At 34.8% G+C, this 15937-nt stretch overlaps 1 protein-coding gene across 2 annotated transcripts in view; it reads left to right on the top strand.

The window, feature by feature from the left end:
• The window catches only part of LOC143032857 (bumetanide-sensitive sodium-(potassium)-chloride cotransporter-like), a 292888-nt gene that overhangs the window by 257112 nt on the left and 19839 nt on the right, over positions 1-15937 (top strand). For both annotated transcript variants that reach the window (XM_076198045.1, XM_076198052.1), the window contains exon 17: positions 1727-1899. In XM_076198045.1, the coding sequence (XP_076054160.1) occupies positions 1727-1899 (173 nt within the window). The remainder of the gene's footprint in view (positions 1-1726; positions 1900-15937) is intronic.

The following is a 15937-nucleotide window of genomic DNA, read 5'->3' as shown; positions in this document are numbered from 1 at the left end:
TTTCCCCCATTGAAGTTTATTTTTCACACCTAACTTTAAACATATATACTGTCTAGATGTCTTTGCAGCAACTTGCATTCTTCTTTATCTTCTCATGAGCTTTGCATTGCAAACATGTTAGTATATTTTGTACCTTCCATTGTGTCATCCATATAGATCAAGAACATTACTGTTGCCAGAAACCTCTTGTGGAATTCTGCTGGTCATTGTCCTCCATCCTGACAACTTATCTTTATGTATCAACTGTTCTTATGTATCAATCTCTCAGGAAATCCTTTATCCAATTCAATAGGTTATCTCAGAATCCTTCAATATGCTCCAATTTACATTGTGGTTGACTGCCAGGTGGCTTGTTGATGGCTGTCTTCAGGTTTAAACATAATTCACCCAACCTTCCTTCTCTTACAACATATCAACTGCTCTTGAGTAAAACTTTAGCCTTTTCTAAACAGTTTTGAAACCAAATTGTCTTCCAATATGTTCATTCTCTCAAGGTATTTCACTCGTCTCATAATTCACACAATTTTGCTATCATGCTGGTCAGGAATACCAGTCTGTAGTTTAGTAGTTCCTTATTTTCCCCATAACAAATTAGTACCCTGTAAGTCCTCTTTAGTCCTGTATTACTGTCCCTTCTTTTAATGAAAATACAACTAGGTTTGAATCTTGTCTGCCAGTTGTTCTCATCATTTCTTAAATGTCCAAAAAGAGATCACATCAGGCCCTGGAGCTTTTCTCATGTCCAATCTTTACTTCACTTTCACATTTATATCTTTAAACCCAACATTACTGTTCACATTTCTTCTTTACAAAGTCATATTCCAAATTGAAAACTGAAGGTGCTCTAGAATTTTTAGATATGTAGATACTAAACAAGGAGGAGAATGGGAATGGAAAAGGAAATGGCACATCTGGCTGATGAAAGAGTATTGGGATGGTTTGGACATGTGGAAAGAATGAGGAAAGATTAGCAAAAGAGGTGTGGAAGGCAGAGGTGAATGGAGTGAACTGGAGGGGACGGACGACCAAGGATGAAATGGATGGATAGGGTGAAAGGGGCTTCAAGCAAAAAGGGAATGTCTGTTGAGCAAGGAAGGGAGAGGGCAGGAGATAGGGGTGAGTGGAGAAAGGTTTTGTAAAGATGATACTTTTATAGAAATAAGGGAGGGGAAGGGAATGGTGGGGGACCAAGGAGTGGTTGTTTGTGGATGATATTTTGATGTAGCCCTTAAAGATTTCTCCCTACCTTCTCTATTTTTCACATGAGGGGATGGAGAGTAGGGGGTTGCTGGTTAAATGAAGCAGCCTTGCTGTGCATGTACTGTGTGTTGCTGCATTGCTTCTGACCCTGGGCAGTGGGCAGGAGAAAAGGTTTCCCCTTCATCCACAAGAGCCTAAAATGAAAGGGAGGCAAGGGTGGTGGATGGGAATGGAATGGGTGGGAGTGGGTGTGTGCCTTTTGACTTGGCTACCTCCCATAGAAAGGGGTAAAGCTCTTGATTTATAGATAGGTGGATAGATACTAAAGAAGATAGTTTGGCACATAACTGGAAAAATATGATCATTTTAAGTTTGCATGTGAACATTCAACCCTTTAGGTCACTGGATCCATTAGTGACACAATCTTCATATAAGTCAGACACCATAAGTATCATAAGAATGAATAATATCTCATGTTGTAAGCTTTGATGTCTTCTGCACAGTAAAGGACATATTTTTATTTCAGTGAGGCCTTTGACATGTACTTGGGTGTTGCTATACTCCGAGTTCCCCAAGGATTGGACTACTCTCAAATTGTAGAGGATGATGATGGCCCAGGATTGGCCAATGGAATCGAAGAGCAACCTGCAACCAATGAGGGACTGAAGCATGATCAGTCAGCAGGGCAATTGTCTCAAGGTAGGTTTATGTTTAACATAAATGTAAAGAAAATTTTTGAACTAAGAAAAAAATGCAGTTCTTAAAGATGAACAGATGATGAGACTGGTCATTTAAAAAATGGACATATGTGTGAAGTTTTATGCATACACATTGTATTACTTTTCTCCATTGATATGTATATATGTGTGTGTGTTTTTATATATATATATATATATATATATATATATATATATATGTATGTATATTTATATATATGTATACATATGTACATATATATATATATATATATATATATATATATATACTCGGTAGTGCAGTGGTAGCGATCATAGCTGCCACTATGGCGGTCCAAGTTCAAGTCCCGCCCAGAGCTGAAATAATTTCAGTATCACTGCACCGCCTGTTATTACTCCAACTCATGTGGGCAGGGAGTTGGGGTGTGTGTGTGCATGTGAGGTCACAGCATTATCCATAGATCGGTCATATATGAGCTCTGAGCTCTCTTCTGGGAGGGAAGTAGCTGTCAATCATGAATCCAACACATGATCCAAGACCATGGTGAATTACACATACACACACAAGGAGGGAACAGATAAATACATACCAAAGCAGAAACAAAAACAGGTATACATAAAGTGTTGGTATAACAAAAAGTGTAGTGAGGCCAAAGATAGAAGAGACAAAGCCTGGAAAAAATGGAAAAAAGACAATATATATATATATATATATATATATATATATATATACCAAATGGCAAATATACATCAAACTAAGAAACGAATATGTAAAAATATGCAGGAAAGAAAAAAGAAACTATGAAAAATAAAAACAGGTATGTAAATGACAAACTTAAAAGACAAACATGAAATAGTGAAAATGCATGAGGAAAATAATGAGTATATAGATGATCTAGAAATGACTGAAATTATGATCAAACATTTTAAATCTGTATTCACAATTGAAAATTCAGAAAATTGGGAGGAAGGACAGAGGGAAAGATGCCCTCCAATGTAAGAAATAATGGTGAGACAGAAAGAAATAAGGGACCAAATAAAAAACCTTGATGTCAGAAAGTCACAAGGGCCATATGGAATTGCAAATTGGATATTGAAAGAATGTATAAATGAACCAATGGACAAAATACACAAGATAATTGACATCTCACTCAAAGAAGGAAAATACCACAAGATTGGAAAAATGCAAATATTGTACCAATATACAAAGGAGAGGACAAAGAAAATCCAACCAACTATAGACCAGCCTCCCTTACAAGTACAAAAGCAAAAATATGCGAAAAAATTATCAAAAGTAAATGGATTAAGCATTTGGAAGAGAATGATATACTAAATCCAAAACAATTGGATTTAGACGTGGAAGATCATGTGCCACAAACTTGATATGCTTTTACTCAAGGCTAATAGAAATAGTGCAAGAAAGGGACAGATGGGCAGATTGTCCCTTGTTAGATTTACAAAAAGCATTTGACAAGATACCACACAAAAAGCTACTAAGAAAAATTGAAACAATTGGTGGAGTACAAGGATAGTTATTGGAATGAATGAAAGATTTCTTGAATGCGAGAAAAATGAGGGTGGCACTCAGAGACAAAAATGGGAAGAAATGATAAGTGGAGCCCCACAAGGTTTTGTATTGGCTCTGATAATGTTTGCTATATATATAAATGACATGGATAAAGGTGTGTAATGTTATATGAACTTCTTTGTAGATGATGCGAAACTGCTAAAGAGAGTAAATACAGAGGAAGAATGTAAATCACTACAAAAAAACCTGGACAAAGTCTGGGAATGGAGTCAAAAGTGTGAAGTGAATTTCAACATCAAGAAATGTATAATGGAATTTAGAAAAAGTAAAAGTAGAATATCGGGACAGTATAAAATTAGTACTAAAGAAGTTAAAAAAGTCGACTCAGAAAGGGACCTAGGAGTAATTATCAGCAAAGACATGGCACTAGACAAACATATCAACAGAATAGTTGGAGAAACATTCAATATACTAAGATCAATGAAAGTGGCCTTTGACTACATGGATGAAGAAATAATAAAGAAAATATTAGTTACATTGATAAGACCAAGATTGGAGTATGCTGTGACACTATGGACATCCAGTACTAAAAAAGAATATAAAGAAATTAGAAAGAATTGAAAGAGCAATGACAAAGATGGCACCAGCACTTTCCAAATTGACATATGAACAAAGATTGGCCAAACTCAAACTGCCAACCCTGGAACAAAGAAGAGAAAGAGGAGATCGACTAACCATCTGCAGAATTATGATAGAGATGATTTACTAAAGTGGGATAAAAGAAAAAAAAAAAAGGACATGGAAAGAAACATAAAAAGGATAGTTACAGAAGAGATCTGAAAAAAAATAGTTTCCCACGCAGAGTGGTAGATATCTGGAACAAATTGATTAAGGAAACAGTAAGTGTAAAAACTATACAAGAATTTAAGATCAAACTGGATGCTGAAAGATACAAAAGTGGGTCACTGTGAACATAGCTCTCTTCCCATAAAATACAGCTAGGTAAATACAGCATCGGCTGCCATATGTAATTTGCATCACACTACTCACATTATAAAATATAAAGTTACTGCTGTATTACTCATTCTCTTTTACTCTGAGTAATAATAAATACAGAAAACATGTTCAAACTAGTTCACAGAATCCAAGGGTAACTCATGCACAACTACAAAAAAATATATAATCACATATGGAAAGAATAGAGTAGAGATGATTATGATGGAAGTAGAGGACAGGGATGGGAAGAGCAGGAAGTTTGTGGTAAATTATGTGCCTCCCAAAACGGCTTTGTGGGAAGAGAGAGAACACAAAAATATGTTAGAAGACACAAGGATAACACTAAAAAAATAATGGAAGATGGAAAAAGAAGAATTATAATGGGTGACTTTAATTGTAAAGAAATCTGCTGGGAAGAGATGACAGTGAAGGATGGAGATGACCTATGGGGAAATGTACTACTTGGTATGATTATAGAACATACAATGACGCAATGGATACAAGAGAATACTAGGTATAGAAATGAGGAAGAACCATCAATACTAGACCTAATAGTCACATCAGAACCTGAAATAGTGGACAAGATTGAATATAAGACACCAATAAGTAAAAGTGACCACATATTGGTTGAACTGGAACTAAATGAGGAAAAATACATGGGAAAAAATGAACAATATAGAAAGGGAAGATTGATGTATGGAATTTTTTTTTTTTTTTATAAAATAAGAGAATTCTTTCAAAAAGCAAACTGGGAAAGGATACACAAGGAGGAAACAACAGTAGAAGAAAAATGGAATATTTTGACAAAAATTTATAAAGGAGTGGAAAAGTATGTTCCAAGACAAAAACAAGAAAAAATATATGTAAAGTGTTGGTACAACAAAAGATGTAGGGAGTTAAAAGACAAAAGGGATAAAGCTTGGATAAAATGGAAGACAAAAGACCTAAAAAATGGAAAATATATACTAGTTATAGAAATCAATATGTACAAGTGTGCAGAGAAGAAAAGAGAAAATACGAAAAAGATGTCATAGAAAAATGTAAAGATGAACCTAAACTATTTTATAGATTTGTAAACAAACAAGAATTAGTGAAGCTATGACAAGGAGGAGTTGAATACACAGAGGAAATAGAAATAGCAGAAATAATGAACAAGCATTTTAAATCGGTGTTTACGATGGATGAAGCGGCCTTGCTGTGGATGTGCTGTGTCTTGCGGCACTGCTTCTGACCCAGGGCAGTGGACAAGGTGCAGGGGTGACCCGTCATTCAGGAGGTGCTAAGATAAGAGGGAGGGTGGAGGGGTGTGGAGTGTGTTCAGGGATGGAATGGGTGGGAATGATTTTATGCCTTTTTCTTTTTGGTTACCCCCCCTTGTAAGGGGGAAAAAGCCTTGGTATATGTATGTATGTATGTTTACAATGGAGAACATACAACTTAGAGATGTCAAGTGGGAGGAGAAAGTTCCCCCTATGAAAGAGATAGAAGTAACTAGGAAAGTAATAATAAATCACTTGAGTAATCTCGATGTCAGAAAATCGCATGGACCAGATGAAATGGCAAACTGGATTTTGAGAGAATGCAGGAACGAACTAACAGACAAAATACATAGTTTAATAAGCAATTCATTGAAAGAAGGAAAAGTTCCAAAAGATTGGAAAAAAGCAAATATAGTACCAATATATAAATGAGGAAACAAGGAAGACCCTACTAACTATAGACCGGTCTCTCTCACAAGTACGATAGCTAAAGTTTTTGAAAAAAATATCAAAATTAGATGGGTAAGGCATTTGGAAAAAAACAATGTACTAAATCCAAGGCAGTTTGGATTTAGGCAAGGACAATCATGCATCACAAACTTAATGTGTTTCTATTCAAGGCTAATAGATGTAATACAAGAAAGAGATGGATGGGCTGATTGTGCATTTCTAGACCTGAAAAAAACTTTTGATAAGGTGCCACATAAGAAATTGCTAAAGAAATTAGAAACTCTAGGAGGAATACAGGGCAAAGTGCTGAAGTGGATGGAAGACTTCTTGCATGAAAAAAAATGAGAGTGGTGATAAGAGACAAACATTCTAATTGGGATGAAGTGATTAGTGGAGTTCCACAAGGAACAGTTCTGGCCCCAATAATGTTTGCTATATATGTTAATGATATGGATAAAGGAAGAAAGTTATATGAGCTTCTTTGCGGACGATGCAAAATTGTTGAAAAAAGTGAACACTGTAGAAGATTGTGAGTCACAACAGAATGATCTCAATGAAGTATGGGAATAGAGTAGGAAGTGGGAGATGGAATTCAATATTAAAAAGTGTAGTATAATGGAATTTGGAAGAAGCAAAAAAAGAATAGTGGGATCATATAAATTGGGAGAGGAAGAAATTAAAACAGTAGAAAATGAGAAGGACCTGGGAGTCATTATTATGAATAATATGTCCCCTGAGAAACATATAAACAAAAATTTTGGAGAAACTTATAATTTAATAAGAACAATCAAAGTGTCATTTACATACCTGGACGAAGAAATGGTAAAGGAAATACTAATCATCTTGATAAGACCAAGATTGGAGTATGCAGTGACGACATGGTCACCAAGTACAAAAAAATGTATACCGGGTAATAAAACTTGAAAGTATACAAAGAGCAATTATGAAATTGGCACCAACACTCTCAGAACTATCATACGAGGAGAGACTAGCAAAAATTGAGCTACAGACATTAGAGTAAAGAAGAGAGAGAGGAGACTTGATAACTATTTATAGAATCATGAAAGGCATAGAAACTATTGATAGAGCGGATCTAATAAAATGGGATTGTAGAGATACAAGAGGAAACGAAAAGAAAATCAAGAAAGACAGTTATAGAAGAGATCTGAAAAAGAACAATTTTCCCCACATGGTAAGAGACGTTTGGAACAAGTTAGATGAAAATGTGGTGTGTGCAAAAATGATACACGAATTTAAAAAGTCTAGATGAAACGAGATACGAAGACAGGACACCACAAGCATAGCTCCCCTTCCCGTAAAATAGAACTAGGTAAATACATATATTTGTGAATTTTTGCACTGTTTACTTGTATCATTTTAGGAATTGAAACATGATTTTTCAAGTGTTTGTTGTATATTACAAACTACAATTTTTCAGGATGATTGTTCTATAAACATACTTGGAGCACTTACAATTCTGCATTCAATAGATCGGTATCTAGTGGTACTATCTAGCTTTGATTATTATTATGAAATTAGTGAAACTGATGTTTTACAGATAACAGATGAATACTATTAAAAACTGGAAATGTATTTCAAACTGCATCATACTTGCAGCCTTCATATTCTGTGAAAAGAATTAAAAATATTATTTGTAGCTACTTTGGCACTATGAAGGATGTAAATATCATTGTGGTGTAACAAAATATCAAACACAATCGATATTTAATATTTTTATTTCTGTGCTGCTATGGTAGATGTGGCACGTCTTTTAGGAACACTAAATGATAGTGCACGAAGCAGTTACTACAAGGGTGAGTTATGCATGCCAGGTCTGAAAGAGTTGTTGCAATTTTTTGTGTGTTGTTTATTTTCTTGTTTATTTGTTTTAGTATTTATTTTTTAATTCAGTAGTACCTCAACTTATGCAAGAATTACTTTCCCAGGATACTGCGTATTTTAGATTTCCACATATAATTTAGTCCTTTTCTTAGTACAAAAAATACAGGGGTAACAATATCAGGTGCATAGTTACATATATATTTGGTGGCCCACTGATATAATCAGAGAATTATGTTTTACAAAATCATTGAATATCTATAGAAATAGGGGAATTGTTGTTCTACTCACCATTTTCAGCTGAATTAGATGTATTGAAAATAAAAACTTAGTACTGGGTTAGGTAAGTGAATAATTTGTGTAGTACACAGAAAATTACAGCTGTTTTATTGTTGGTACTTACTGCTACATACCTACAAGCAATTTCTGTACATTACCACTGGATGCTTGCTGGCCAAGCGAGTTAGAGCATCTCTACTTACGATGGAGGTCAAAGTGATGGTGGTTCGAATCCTGCCACCAGCAAGTTGAACCAAGGGTATGGTTTATCAAATTCCATGCTACAAAGTCCTCTATAAGAGGCACTATCCTAGCCTCCTAATAGGGGGAATTCATAATGTTAAACAACATCAATCGAAACAAACTACTACTTTTTTCCTCTCTTTTTATGTTACAGTACATTGGAGCCTCAGTTTATGAATAATCGAGCTCTTAAATAAATATTCATTACTCAAATTCTATCAGTTCACAAAAGCATGCCCCAGTTTATAGATAGCCTTGATCAAATCTACATATCACATGCAAGGGAACTGAACATATTACAAAAATATGTGTTCATTCCAAAAATTGCCCTGATGATTTAAGGTTAGTAGAGGATGAACACCTTGTTTAAACATGAAAGTATCTTTCAATGGGTCCCACAGGGTGGAAAACAAAGGGAGAACTCAAATAATGCTTGCATTCTCATTGAGTGAACATTCACATTTGAATTCTCTGTGAATGATGTATATATTTTTGTGTTTTTTACAATTCTTGACATGCATATACAATGAATAACCTTCCATTGCCTCCAAGAAAGGTCCTTGTCATGATGAATCAAAGTATATTCTGAGGAATTTGATTCATCTAAAAAAAAAAAGATTACTGTTAAACATGAAGACAGAGTTTACATAGCTGGTCTCAAAAATATATGGAAAATCAGTGTCTCCAAACAGTATGATCCTGAATGAAAAGAAATAAATTAAAAATGAAAAAAAAATGTAAGTGCTAATGAAACAAAAACCACGAATAAATAATGATGTTGAAAGGCTACTGCTTGTGTGGATAAACCAGAAACAGCAGTCAATAGCATTTCTGAGGCTATCATTCATAAGAAAAGAAGGCAACTGCATTCTGATTTTATGAAGAAGACACCTGGAACAATTGACAAAGATGTTGAACCTTTCAAGGTGAGCAGGGAATGGTTTGAAAATTTAAAAGAAGTGGTGTTAACAACATTATGAGACAAGGGAATGCTGCCACCTCAGATTAAAGAGCTCCTGAACATTTCATTGAAGAAATTAAAGATTATATGGACCTGGACACCTGCCCCAACAGATTCAGAGCACAACACTAAAACACTCACTTTTGCAGATGACTTAATGATAATAACTTGGCATAGTAACTACAGAATAGTTACTATGAACACCCAAACTTACTTAAGCAAACTAGGACAATGGCTTGTGGGGTGGGGGACAGTATGGAAGCCTCCCCTGAAAAATCATCAGTAATATTACTCATTCCAGATAACTATGAATCAAATAAACAAATTGAATGGCCAAACTGTTCCAGTTGAAAAGAACCCAAAAATCCTGAACCTCCCTTTTGATATGCTAACTGGGAAAAAATTTCAAATGAAGAAACAAAGATGGAAGAGAAATGGAACATATTTAAAGAAAAATACAAGGAGGGAACAGATAGATACGTACCAAAGAAGAAACCAAACTGGGTTTACATAAAGTATAACAAAAAGTGTAGTGATGCTGAAGATAGAAGAGACAAAGCCTGGAAAAGATGGAAAGAAGACAAAAAAATTACCAAATAGCAAACATACATCAAACTGAGATACGAACATGTAGATATACGCAGGGAGGAAAAAAAGAAACTACGATAAAAATATAATAGATAAATGCAAAGACCAACCTAAACTATTTTACCGATATGTAAATAATAAACTAAAAGACAAACACGAAATAGTGAAACTGCGCAAAGGAACTAAAGAATATATGGATGATGTAGAAATGGCTGAAGTTATGAACAGGTATTTTAAATCTATATTTACAATTGAAAGCTCACAAATTTGGGATGAAGGACAGCGAGGAAGATCCCCCCCCCCCATGAAAGAAATAACAGTGACACAGAAAAAAATAAGGGACCAAATAAAAAACCTTGACATCAGAAAGTCAAAAGGGCCGGATGGAATTGTGAACTGGATATTGAGAGAATGTTTAGATGAATTAATGGCCAAAATACACAAGATAATTGACATCTCACTCAAAGAAGGAAAAGTACCACAAGATTGGAAAAATGCAAATATTGTACCAATATATAAAGGAGACAAAGAAAATCCAACAAACTAGAGACTGGTATCCCTTACAAGCACAGTAGCAAAAATATGCGAAAAAGTTATTAAAAATAAATGGATTAAACACTTGGAAGAGAACAAAATACTGAATCCTAAACAATTTGGTTTTAGAAGTGAAAGATCATGTACCACAAACTTAATGTGCTTTTACTCAAGATTAATAGAAATAGTACGTGAAAGAGACAGATGGGCAGATTGTGATTTCTTGGACTTACAAAAGGCTTTTGACCAAGTACCACACAGAAAGCTACAAAGAAAAATTTAAATAATAGATGGAATACAAGGAAAGTTATTGGAATGGATGAAAGATTTCTTGAATGGGAGAAAAATGAGGGTGGTACTTGGAGACAAGAACTCAAATTGGGAAGATATAAGTAGAGTCCCACAAGGCTCTGTATTGGCTCCAATAATGTTTGCTATTTATATAAATGATATGGATGAATGAGTGGAATGTTATATGAACTTCTTTGCAGATGATGCGAATCACTGCAGGAAGACCTGAATAAGGTATGGAACTGGAGTCAGAAATGGGAAGTGGACTTCAATATTAACAAGTGTAACATAATAGAGTTTGGAAAAGCAAAAACAGAATATCAGGACAATATAAAATTTAAACCAAGGAGGTAAAGAAGGAGAGATCCGAAAAAGATTTGGGTGTAATTATCTCAAACGACTTGTCCTATGACAAACAGATAAACAAATTTGTCGGAGAATCCTACAACTTGCTAAGATCAATAAAAGTGGCATTTACTTATTTGGACGAAGAAATTATTAAAAAAAAATATTGGTCACACTGATAAGGCCTAGACTAGAATATGCAGCAACATTGTGGTCACCCAATACCAAAAAGAATATAAAGAAAATAGAAAGAATCCAGAGAGCAGCCACAAAAATGGCACCTGCACTTGCAAACTTGTCATATGAGGAGAGATTGGCTAAACTGGAGTTACTGACTCTGGAGCAAAGAAGAGAGAGAGGTGACCTACTGACCATCTACAGAATCATGAAAGGCACAGAAATACTCGATAGAGAGGACTTGTTAAACTGGGAGAGGAGAAGCACAAGAGGACATGGAAAGAAAATAAAAAAACATAGCTACAGAAGAGATCTGAAGAAAAGCAGTTTTCCACATAGAGTTGTGGACACTTGGAACAAACTGGACAATGAAATAGTGTGCAGAAAAACCATTCGTGAGTTTAAGAACAAACTAGACACTGTGAGATACAAAGGTGGGACACCATGAGCATAGCTCCCCTTCCTGCAAAATACAACTAGGTAAATATTAAAGAGAGTAAGTATAGAGGAAGACTGCAAATCTTTTCAAGAAGACCTGGACAAAGTCTGGAAATGAGTCAGAAGTGTGAAGTGAACTGCAACATTAAGAAATGTAGCATTATGGAATTTGGAAAAAGCAAAAATAGAATTTTGTGTCAATATAAAATTGGTACAGAGGAAGTAAAAAAAAAGTAAACTTGGAAAGGGACCTAGGAGTAACTATCTCAAATGACATGACACCAGACAAACATGTCAACAAATTAGTTGGACAAACTTTTAACTTAAGATCAATGAAAGTAGCCTTTGACTACATGGATGAAGAAATGATAAACAAAATACTAGTTACACTGATAAGACCAAAATTAGAGTACACTGCGACACTATGGACACCTATTTCTAAAAAATAAAACATAAAAAAACTAGAAAAAATTCAAAGGGCAACGACAAAGATGGCACCAACACTTTCCAATTTGACATACAAAGATTGGATAAACTAAATCTACCAACCCTGGAACTAAGAAGAGAAATAGGTGATTTGCTAACCATCTACAGAATTATGAAAGGGATGGAAATTCTTGATAAAGATGAGTTACTAAAGTGGGACATAAGAAAAACAAGAGGACATGAGAAGAAACTTAAGAAGGATGTTACAGAAGAGATCTGAAAAAGAATAGCTTCCCACACGGAGTGATAAATATATGGAACAAACTGAATGAGGAAACAGTGAGTGCTAAAAATATACATGACTTTAAGTACAAACTGGATGCAGAAAGATACAAAAGCAGGTCACTACAAGCATAGCTCTCTTCCCATAAATTACAACTAGGTAAATACACATCAAAGGCCAAACAGTGAAAACAAGTAAGAAAATAAACATACTAAGAATAGTAGGAAATACAGGTTTTGGTTTGCAGAAGGAAACTAATCACAGTCTGCAAACAGTTTTTAAGAATCAAACTTGAACATGTTTCCATAGCATGGTTCCTTACAAAAAATAAATACCGTAGATAAATAAAGTATCAAGAATAATAAGAGGATACACCAAAACCAGCCCAGTAGAACATTTGTATATAAAAACCAAAATCGTCCCAATAGAACTTCACATGAAAATAATAGGTGTATATTTCAATGCAAGAGACCTCAACTCTACTGGCCCATCTCACTACATTACAAAAGCACAACCAACTGAGCACATAATAGAAAAATGCAAGGACCAACCTAAACTATTCTACAGGTATGTTAATGACAAACTAAAAGATAAACATGAAATAGTGAAACTGTGTGAAGGAAATAATGAATATAAAGATGATGGAGAAATGGCTGAAATTGTGCTCAAACATTTTAAATCTGTATTCACAATTGAAGGTTCACAAAATTGGGAGGAAGGACAGAGAGTAAGATCCCTTCCAATGAAAGAAATAATGGTGACACAGAAAGAAATAAGGGACCAAATAAGAAAACCTTGATGTCAGAAAGTCACAAGGGCCGGATGGAATTGCAAATTGGAAATTGAAAGAATGTATAGATGAACCAATGGATGAAATACACAGGATAATTGACATCTCACTCAAAGAAGGAAAATACCACAAGATTGGAAAAATACAAATATTGTACCAATATACAAAAGAGGACACAAAGAAAATCCAACCAACTATAGACCAGCCTCCCTTACAAGTACAATAGCAAAAATATGAGAAAAAGTTATCCAAAGTAAATGGATTAAGCATTTGGAAGAGAATGATATACTAAATCCAAAACAATTTGGATTTAGACGTGGAAGATCATGTGCTACAAACTTGATATGCTTTTATTCGAGGCTAACAGAAATAATACAAGAAAGGAATGGATGGGCAGTGTGCATTCTTAGATTTACAAAAAGCATTCGACAAAGTACCATACAAAAAGCTACTAAGAAAAATAGAAACAATAGGTGGAGTAGTACAAGGAAAGTTATTGAAATGGATGAAAGATTTCTTGAACAGGAGAAAAATGAGGGTGGTACTTAGAGACAAGAACTTGAACTAGGAAGAAATGATAAGTGAAGCCCCACAAGGTTCTGTATTGGATCCAATAATGTTTGCCATATATATAAATGACATGGATGAAGGAGTGTAATGTTATATGAACTTCTTTGCTGATAATGCAAAACTACTAAAGAGAGTAAATACAGAGGAAGATTGTAAATCACTGCAAAAAGACCTGGACAAAGTCTGGGAATGGAGTCAAAAGTGTAAAGTGAATTTCAATATCAAGAAATGTATAATGGAATTTGGTAAAAGTAAAAAGAGAATATCGGGACAATATAAGATTGGTACAAAGGAAGTTAAAAAAGTCAACTCAGAAAAGGACTTAGGAGTAACTATCTGCAATGACCTGCCACCAGACAAACATATCAACAGAATAGTCAGAGAAACTTTCAATTTGCTAAGATCAATGAAAGTGGCCTTAGACCACCTGGATGAAGAATTGGTAAAGAAAATATTAGTTACATTGATAAGACCAAGAATGGAGTACATTGTGACAATATGGACACCTAGTACTAAAAAGAACATAAAGAAATTAGAAAGAATCAAAAGAGCAACAACAAAAATGGCACCAACACTCTCCAAATTGACATACGAACAAAGATCGGCCAAACTCAAACTATTAATCCTGGAACAAAGAAGTGAAAGAGGATATCTACTAACCATCTACAGGATTATAAAAGGGATGAAAGTTGTTGATAGAGATGATGTACTAAAGTGGGATAAAAGAAAAACAAGAGGACATGAAAAGAAACTCAAAAAGGATAGTTACAGAAGAGATCTGAAAAAGAATGGCTTTCCACACAGAGTTGTAGATATCTGGAACAAATTAAATGAGGAAACAGTGAGTGCAAAAATTACACTAGAATATAAGATCAAACTGGATGCTGAAAGATACAGAAGTGGGTCATTACAAGCATAGCTGTCTCCCCATAAAATACAACTAGGTAAATACAACAGAAAAAAGAATTACATCATCAGCAACTATTCAAATATCTACAACTTTCCACCAGCACTACACAACACATCTATACAAAGACACATTCACACTCGTATTACAAAACAAGCTCTTCAATACTGACTACTAAACTGCCTACTCCATCAAATCTCTCCAGATGTTAGCCCTTCAGAAGAATCACTCCTAATAGAAGCAAGTAACTGTAGCATAACTGCATTCAGGTTACCATCCACCACTAAAATAATACCAACACAGAATGTGCTTAGCCACAGTAACAAACTGCCCCAGATGCAGCCATCACACAAGAGACTTGAAATGCCTCATCTTACAACACAATTATTTCTTCCTTGAGTGACTTATGAGCCAGTTCAGAGGGTTTGTCAGTTACCTGAGACTCTTGGGTCTCCTGCAAGAGAGATGTGGGTCAGCAGATCAAATTATTAATTGAGGCATGTGTACAGTACATCTTTCCCATATCTATACACACAATAGCATGTGCAAAAACCGTACAAGAATTTAAGAACAAACTAGATGCTGAGAGATACTAAGACAGGTCACTACAAGCATAGCTCCCCTTCCCATATAATACAACTGGGTAAATACACTACTGCCATGATTAATATTACCTTGCATTAGATCTAGTTTCTGAAGAAGCATTTCCTTCAAAGTAGGCACAATCCATGTTTTCTGGGATGTTGATTGAGCAATACCAACACATAGCTTGCATTTTGAGACCTTGTTTGCACTTACAGCAATACTAAAAGTCGGGAACTGGGTCATTAATGCTCTACTCTGACATACACAAATTGCTTTTTGTTACAGCAGCCATACTTGCCAGTCAAACCTAACATCTGTGGTTGTTTTTTTGTTTCTATATTTGAAAACTTGCATAAATCTAAGTGCATATAAAGTTTAATGTGCATAAGTGGAGTTACTACTGTACTTTTATTTCCCAATTATTTGTTCATCTTGTCATGTCTGCCAAGAGGAGACAGTTTTCCTTTTATTACAGTTGAAAGAATATTATACTACATATAGATATTGTGATAAAGATGGGTGCTAATTGATTTTGCATATATTTATAAAGCTG

The sequence above is a fragment of the Oratosquilla oratoria genome, chromosome 1 (assembly GCF_046742065.1).
Source record: "Oratosquilla oratoria isolate Oo_2021 chromosome 1, ASM4674206v1, whole genome shotgun sequence".
NCBI lineage: Eukaryota > Metazoa > Arthropoda > Malacostraca > Stomatopoda > Squillidae > Oratosquilla > Oratosquilla oratoria.
This window is presented reverse-complemented; position numbering and strand designations above follow the sequence as displayed.